The 8,962-nt window shown below is 40.3% G+C and overlaps 1 protein-coding gene across 9 annotated transcripts in view; it reads right to left on the minus strand.

Annotated features, from left to right (window-relative positions):
- Positions 1–8,962, minus strand: part of tcf12 (transcription factor 12) — an 87,211-nt gene that overhangs the window by 25,387 nt on the left and 52,862 nt on the right. For 8 of the 9 annotated variants that reach the window (XM_044191393.1, XM_044191425.1, XM_044191410.1 and 5 more), the window contains exons 9-12: positions 3,782–3,881; positions 2,995–3,134; positions 2,365–2,506; positions 2,077–2,147 (exon numbers count right to left, since the gene is read on the minus strand). In XM_044191393.1, the coding sequence (XP_044047328.1) occupies positions 2,077–2,147; positions 2,365–2,506; positions 2,995–3,134; positions 3,782–3,881 (453 nt within the window). Of the gene's footprint in view, positions 1–2,076; positions 2,148–2,364; positions 2,507–2,994; positions 3,135–3,781; positions 3,882–8,956 lie in introns of all 9 variants that reach the window. The other variant, XM_044191453.1, reaches the window with a different exon arrangement.

The raw sequence follows: 8,962 nt of genomic DNA on the forward strand, positions 1-8,962 counted from the left end.
TTACGCTTTTCTACACTCACATTGTAGAAAAGCATTTTCACTCTCAGACACGAAATTCAGTCAAAAACTAAGGAGGATTAATAGTGTGGTCGTCACTGTGTCAGAATACTCAAAACTAATTTCCAAATATTTCTTGGTTTCTCAAAAGCAAGCTGTTTATAAGCGTGACTTCTGACCCGACAATATATGACTTTCTATTCTTTTCACTCACTGGCTACTAACGCTGCATTCAAAGTGAAACATGGCTCATTTTACTAGAATAAATGAAGCGCCGCCTCATCATCAGTTACGCTCCCGCAGGCGGCATGGGGCCAATAAGCACAGCCAATTTAAAAGGGCGGAGAACAAAAGGGCGGCCCGTGGAGTTGAGCCACAGCAGTTATAAACTCCCCTGTGCCCCCTGCTCCATCCACCCACCCCCACCCCAGTCCAACCGTGTCCATTTCACTGCAGCTTTGTCATGCTAATAGAATTGAGTCTGCAAATATAAAGGACTTAATTTGTTATTACCGTCTCTAAACTCTCATATTTTGTCTTTACACTGGAAAGAAATATTCCTCCAAAACTTACAGCTTGTGCTAGGGTGTGTGAAATTAAAATATAGCAAAATTCAAATACCAATATGTCGATGCACACATCATGTTAACGCAACATGTTTAACACCACTGGGATAAGATAAGTAATGCCCATTAAGTTATGCTAACTTCAAGTTAAGGATACTTTCTACATTTCTATTCAGTTCAAGACATTGTCATTTTGGTCAGTTCAAAGAGTTACTTCCTGTGCTGCAGCTCCAAGTCTCCGCACTGTATGTCTTCGTCACATCTGCCCATTAGGTTCAAGGTTTAATGTTAAACCAGTGGATAGTTTCTCTTAAATTTCCATTTTCATTTATCGAGCAAATTCCCCTCTTAGGTGAAAAGTAAAGACTGAGCGAAGCTGTCTTTTCAATCAAACTTGGAAACTAGTCTTGAGGCCAGGTTAGATGATGTGAACCTTCCGGCCATCTTACAGTATATTGATATATGATATGATGGAGCTTAAGGGCACCGTTAAACAGAACAGAGAATGAATCTAAAACCAGTCTATCCATCAGCTGATGTGTGTACAACTGTAAGGCAGATTTCTTTCCATTATGAACCTCTGTGAGCTACAGCAAATTAAAGACTTACTATGATACATTACAGGATGTCACAGATATCCAGGGCTGGTTTTCCAAAGCGAAGTGTAATCCACTGGCTTTAGGCGTATTTTCAGTGTACAATTCCCTTTCTTGAATACTCTCAGTTTAAGCCTACAATTATCCAGGCTTAGGCCAAAAAACAACTACAAACATGTCCTCTGGGCTTTTTTAATCAGCAGTCAGTATAGCACTTAATTCCCTGCATGATTACTGAGGTCACCTTCTTTATAGACAGAAACGGACCATTATTCTATTTCGCAGAGACATCAAAAATTATTTGAGAGTATGGGTGCATAGAAGTTAGACATTAGTTTCAGACCCTGAGAGGAGGTCAGACTGGAGGGGATATGCAGAGACTTCTGTGTAGTTGACAGAAAATGCTTAAGCCAAATTTGAGTGTGTTTACATGTGCACGAGCACCCTGATTATAATCAGGTTTTTGGAGTATCCCGGTTATGTGTTCCGCATGTAAACACCATATCCTGGTTTCAGAAAGCTGGACATGCTACCTGGAGTACTCCAAAAGAAACCAGGATACTGTGGCATGTAAACACCTTATCCAGGCTGTGTTGGTACTGAACATACAGCAGTGGTGAGAAATCAAGACACAGCTGCACACAGATCATATACGGGGATATGAATAGCCAGGTTTCTCATGTTCCATGTAAACATCATATCTGGAATAACATTAAAACCGGGATAAGACCCAAAACCAGGACACTAGTGCGCATGTAAACACAGCTGATGCTATCCAGAAAATAATGCAATTTTTGATAGTGAATTAAATCTAGTAGATGGCAACTCTGTTTTAAATCCAAATTTTAATTCACTTTCATTAGAGGTGCATGTTAAAATAAACTAAAGTCCAAGTGAAATGTGGGACTTTAACTCACCGAGGCTAAAGCCTTCCCCAGTGCAACTCCAGTCTGTGAGCTTCCAGTGGCGTTCCCCCGATTTGCAGCAGCTAAGAAAACACAGAGGGAGGCTTTGTAACAGCAAACTCAGACAAATGAAGAGTGGTCACGGTACACAATGCAGCTGTCCAACTGCCTGACTCACTTCTTTTTACAGAATGAATATTCAGCAATGATTACATCAGGGGCCATTCTGTCCTATAGTCATAGTATAGTCCATAGTCATTCTGAGCAGGTAGCTGAACTGTTAACACAAGTAAAACGTACCCATGACCCCATCGGCTGCATTGGCGGACGGGGTGTGTGCTGTGGTGACGAATGGCGAAGTGCTGGTGTTGCTTGGGCGGAAGCTGGACATGGGAGGAAGACTGGCATTGATGTCTGGAGAGACTGAGTGTGCGGGGTAATTCTGGAAGATAAAAAAACAGAAACGCTCATAATACACGTCATAAACGTGTATGTGTGTGTGAGAAAGAAAGAGCTTATTTATTTTCTGAATTCTATATTCTCCTTTGACATCTCCCAGGCTGTGATGAAGCAAAAATTGGGGATAAAGAGATGGGGCAGAGATAAAGAGAGGGCAGGCAGCATCTGCAGGCTCCCTGTGATGCCCAGCCAGCTGAAGCAGGCAGGCGGACCAGACCAGATCAAACACTGACACAAAGAGGGTCAGCGGTGTCTTCACTGATAATAACCAGACAACAATTTAAGATGCACACACTCACTCCAACTGTGGGAGACGACCAACTGAGCGGGTGGAGGGCTGAAAAAGAATTTCTACGTGCTTAACAATACACATTAGATCTCTTGCGTAAGTGTGATGCAAAACAGATTTACTAACAATCATTATCATCTGTTCATATGCTTAGGCATCACCAGCTCAGAGGTGCTGCTTACCAAACGGTCGTGTGAGTGCAGGCTGGTGTAGTTTCCTGACTGCGGCATGTGAGATGAAGATCCTGCCAGCATTCCCCCATAGCCGGGCTGACTGATCCCATTGGACGGGTTCCAAGGGTCAGACGAACTGTGGGTACCATCTAAACACAATCGGAATCATTTCAGCATATTATTTGTATACAACATTCACTTTAGTTTTGACACAGTGCCAAACGGTGGCTAACCTTCAACCCTATTAAAACTTGGGGTTATTCAAGGAGTGCTTTTTTTTGTTGCTCTTGGGACTGAAACATGATCCTTGTCCTGAACACAGCTGAGATAACACAACGCTAAAACCAACAAAGAAGTCTGCTTTTCTGTCTAGATCTGGGAGTCAATCACACAATGAAATAAATAAATTCTGAACACAGCCTAAAAAACTGAATCTCTCTGGCTACATCAAAATATCAGTATTGAAAGCAGTTTGGTGCAATGGTCTAGCCTTTTGTATGTCATTGTGATAACTGCCACATATGACGAAATGATAATGAATTAACAAATTATGTTCTTAAAAGCAAAAACAAGCCCAATGATTTGATGATTTGATTTTGATTTGACTTTATTATCAGAATATTTTTCTGAAATTTCTGGGGACGACGACACTGTTTCAATATATGCACTGAATTTGATTTAGTCAGACAAAAAGCGAAAATAATAGAATATAAGAATATAATCTTCTCTTCTATGATGTTAAACTCTACTCATCCAAAGCTGCAGAGTAAACATGGGAACTTGCTTTTGAACTTACCAAAGAAAGTGCTTGCAAACATACTGCTGGAGGGTTTAGGAGAAGAGTAAGACGGTGAATCTCTGCTGAAGTCTTCTGAGTTTGGAGATGGTGCGTACACCTGCAGCGAGAACATAAATGTTATGTATAAGATAGTCTTTGGCCCATAGTACAGCAAAGCATTGTGGGGTCTATCCAACTGATTATTGTGTAGAATACAGAGGCCACACATAGTATTGTCAAGTATGCTGATGCTGAAACCTACAAAAACTCAGCTTTCTTATCTCAATTCCTGTAAAGTAAATAAATGCAAAGTACAATCACAATTTGGGTACATAAAAGTATGTGATCTCACACGAACAAGTAAAAACACACGTACTGCAGATAATGCCCTAAAACTACAAACGTGCATACACTTTAATGACGAGCAAGCAATCAAGCTCATGAAGGGAGGAGTGGATTATCAGGGGTATTTGCATTTCAGATCAACTCAACCTCTAATGGAAGTATAATGATACCTGCTTACATGCATAGACTGAATGCCTGGTAAATTACAGCTTTCCCAGAGTGCCAGAAATCAAATAAGTGGTACAAAAACAGCCTGCTTTGCATTCTTTATATTTGTACCTGCAAGCTGGTGGTGGTACAGTGAAGGGAGAGGCACAAAGGGCATGCTGTTGTACAGCTGTGTGTGTGCCAAGCTAGGCGGGAGGATCAAAGAGACTGGAGGCCAAACACCAGTGATGTGGTCTCTGACTTCATCCACTCCAGATGGAGGGAGAGAGGGTGAGGGAGGGAAGAAGGGAGAGTAGGTTTGAACAAATTCTCCCTCCCACAGACAGGACTGGATGACCCCACCTTCGTGTAACACTAATCAGAGCCAGACCTGCCAGCTAGATTCCACCTGCACATTTCCAGCCTGTGTGCCATACTCTGCAAGATAAATCCCTCTTTTAATGGCCTCACATCGCACTCAGATGTTGGCATTAAGAGAGCTCACTCCTCAAAGATTGGTTTGTAATGCCTGCAGATGTGATGATGGACACAAAGGTTGTTTACTTGCTTAAGGAAAATATGCCACACAACCACAGTATATAAATTCAATCACTTGCTCGCACACACAGGAATATAATATCAATACAGAAGGCAGCTTAAGTGAGACTCAGGGCTGTTGGGCTTTGCTGAGTGAGTTGAACTCCAGCATGTTGTTGTCTGGGTATGTAATTAAAGTGCTCTGGGAGGGGTGGGGCTCTCATGGGTCTTCTGGCTTACACATGTGACCAGGGTTGATAGTAGTTCCATGGAGATCTCAGGTTAGCCTCACACAGGAGCCCACGCTTTTGTCTTTTGCCTCTGTCAGACGCTCAATAGGCAGCATATGGCAGCGGATAATGCTAATTGTCCTTTTTACCCTGGGCTAACCAGTCAAAGCATTAATAAACCATCCCAAACACTGGGTGCCTCATTCCGCCAGCCTATGGAAGAGAGGGCCCGCCTGGGTTTCCTTTTACAAGGCCATTAATTAAAAGCCGTCACTCACACGGATCAGCACACCAACACAGACCTACACCAGTTGTTTGAGCATCAGCGGGTGTTTTTTTTATTAAAAAATAAATTCCCTTCTGTGCCCTATCTGTCACCAGTGTTAGCTTCTGTTTACCGCTTTTGATGCATCAACGCTATATCAGGGGAAAAAATAAGATATTCCAGAAAAATGAATGGAATTAAATCACAGAGACAAACTTAAGTTAGGGCAAGCTTTAACAATGACAATAATAATTGATTTCTTTTCCCCTCAGTAATGACCTGACAGCTATTTATAACTAACTATGAATAACAGAAAGGCAAACAATGAAGAAATAATTTTACCTCCTGATAAATGAATGATAAGCTATGAAGACTTTAAGGTAGTGATGATAGAATCATTTTGGGCTGTTGGTGAATATTGGTGAATAATACCCTGCATCAGATAAAAGATACTGTATTGGGTTATTGGCTCAGTTCTGTAACTTGGCTGTGCCTCTCAGCAGCACTATGTCTCATCTGAGAAGTGAATATATCCCTGCACACCTTCACCCAGGTCTCCAACCTTGTGGTACCTGCCTTCTAAGTTTATGCCACACCAATCAAAATATCAAATGTTAAAACATAAGCTCTAAACTTACACTAAGGATGTAATATAATAGGAAAGAAAAGGAAAAAACAATAAGAAAAAAAAATAAAAATCAGGCTAATAGCCAAGAAGCTCAAAGAAAAGAGTGTCCTGTTTTTGTGCTGTATGTCATTGTTTGGAATCAAACCATATCTCTGGGGTAATTTGATTCCAGTCGAAATATTCCACATTTACAAGGCTCAATGTGCACGACAGACACAACGCCTCCTCAAACTACTGCTCAGCTCAGCCTGCTTGGAGGGGCGTTGTTCAATATTTGTGCGTGATACCTGCCAATGCTTTCTGGAAAATAAAGGGCTCAGTATTTTCATGCATAAAACCGTGACATTAAAACTACAGTCTCACAAAGACCAACTTTTTACTGGCAAGATGTTTTGAAGATAGATGAAGTTAGTTTAACATCAGAATTTCTTAACGCAAGATGCCAATGCTATGAGCTTGACAGGAACATTTCACACTTATTTGGTTGAGTTTGGAAAAACTTCCCTCATAAAAATCTTATTGTGCTAAAATGATACAAGGAAAGGCAATACCTTACTTTACCATATAGAGCACTTGAAATTACAATTATTTAAAATTTCAAACGCCTGTTGAATTTGCTCACATGGAACTAGAATGTAAACAAGTAAATGCTCTCACAGGTAAACAAATTAATACTTAGATATAGATATAAGCAAGGAAACATTCAACCAAAGGTGGAAAACAGCTCACAAGCATAGATGAAATAAAATAGAATAATATATTCTATTATATCATCTGCCATCGGTCCCATCAGCCACCTTGCAACAAGTCAAAGCACATAAATATGCATTTGGATACACAACTTTAATTGTCTTAGAATGGAAACAAGTAATTGAATATCCAGCATGTTTGGTTTTCTTCATCTTTAGCAAAGCAGTACCAACTTTTATCCAAGTGCACATTCTGACAGCAGAGCAGCCTACTGGGAGTCAGGTTCTCTAAAAATAGAGCAACCACACTGCAGAATAAAACCTTCCAGTCGTTAAAACCACAAAAAATTGGTTTTGGCATCAATGCAACCTCATTAACGACTCACAACGTGTGTGATGTATACATACGGTATACAGTATATGATGACACACACACAAACACACCACCACACTACCCCCACTCTGTTGCACATGCACCCAAGCATGCATGCTTCAGTGCATGTGCAACACATGTGCACATTTGGGGGATGTTAAGGATTACTTACTTCTGGCGATGAGTGCAAACCTCTCCAAAGCATGGTATAACCTGTTGCACTACAAAACAACAACGACAGGATGACCTTAAAGAACACATGTTGTCTGTTTTGTTTATTTATTTCTTTATTTTCTGATCTAATTTTATAACCTTCCACTTGAGGAGAGGAAGCGAAATGAGGAAAAAAAAGGTCCAAGAATCACTGCAGGGCTTTCACTTCAATTTTTTCTTTTTCACTAATGGGCAAAGGAAGAAAGATCAGTGAGTTGCTCCATCTGTATTGGTTCTGTGCCACCAGCTCACAAGCCAATGGCCCACTGTGAATTCTCCCAGTGCTCCAGATGGTGAGCCTGCTATGCAACTCTGCATTATAACAAATTAATGTGGATCAAGTTGATGCAAAGAATGAGCACGGTCTTTCTTTTTCCTTGCGAGCAAAACAGAAAAAAAAAAAGTTGGTGCTGGTTATTTAACAAGTGCTTTTGATCATGAAGTTTGCCCATTCTGTCCACATGCTATCAATTTTCTCCCCATCACCAACTGTAACACAAGCCTGTTAATACTTAATATGAAAAAGATCAAAGTCATCTTTTGTGCAGCGGGAACAAAGAGGAAATGCTGTAACGGGAAGTTGAAACGCAAGCTTGAGTAAGATGACCTTTTCAATACAATATCAATATAAGGCTAACCTCTTTATTTTTCCTTCATGTGCCCTTTATGTAATAGCAAAAATAGCACAGGCAGTGACAGGTGGAAATCTGTCTGTGTAATTTGCTTATGACAGGATCATTACTTAAGGATTACTGAAATGCACTACAGAGCTCATTCAGCCATTGTCAGAACTATGTCCTTGAGCAGATTCATAAGCCCACTGGATTGTTTTTTACAATAACATTCACAGTAAAAACAGGAGGATTTATTTCAAAGGAACACGTTCTAAAAACATTCTGCAACACAAACACAACCCATCTTTACATCAATAACTTTACTCAAAACAGTAAAAACTCAGTTCCATCAATTCCAAGTGCAGCAGAAACACACACACACACACACACACACACAATGATTAATGTATTTATTAAAAAAAAAGAGCGTTTTCAGAGTAACAAAAATCAAAGAGGTCATTACAGAGAAGTTCAGAAATCACATTAGACTCCCTGTGGTGTCAAGAATGCCAATGTGATTAAAAACAGATGGAATAACAGCAACACTGGTGCTTGGAGCTCAATCTGCAAACAGGAAAGTCTAACCTCAACAGGCAGCCTCTTTCCCTTAATCATTCCCAGACTCCCACTTGTTATTATTTCAATCCAGTCTCGGAGCTGAAGCAACCAGCCAATAAAAATAAATTCAAGGCTGCAAAAAAACTTTTTTCTGCCACACCGTTGCATTCTGTGTGTGAGAAAAAGTCTTTAAAATGGCATAACTTTTTTTTTTATGTGTAGCCTAGAATATTTACTCGTTTGTACAGAGGTGGGATATAAAGTACCATATAAAAGTGTGTTAAAATAACTTTAAAACACAAGTTAAGTCAATTGAATTGCGTTATTAAATTGTACTGTCACACAGCTTTAACTGATGTAATGGAAAATCAGAGAGAGGAGCCTCGGGGACATGCATTCACACACACACACACATACACACACACACACACACACAGGAAGACAGTGCTTTTATCTTATAATAAATAAAATTATAGACACAAGGGCAGTCAGATGGACAAACAGACTGAGACCGACAGTCAGTGGGACACACTCACAAACAATCTCACAATCTTTTCTGTCTAATACACACACATTCCCAAAGAGACTACTCACCGATTT

The sequence above is a fragment of the Siniperca chuatsi genome, linkage group LG1 (genome assembly GCF_020085105.1).
Source record: "Siniperca chuatsi isolate FFG_IHB_CAS linkage group LG1, ASM2008510v1, whole genome shotgun sequence".
NCBI classification, from domain to species: domain Eukaryota; kingdom Metazoa; phylum Chordata; class Actinopteri; order Centrarchiformes; family Sinipercidae; genus Siniperca; species Siniperca chuatsi.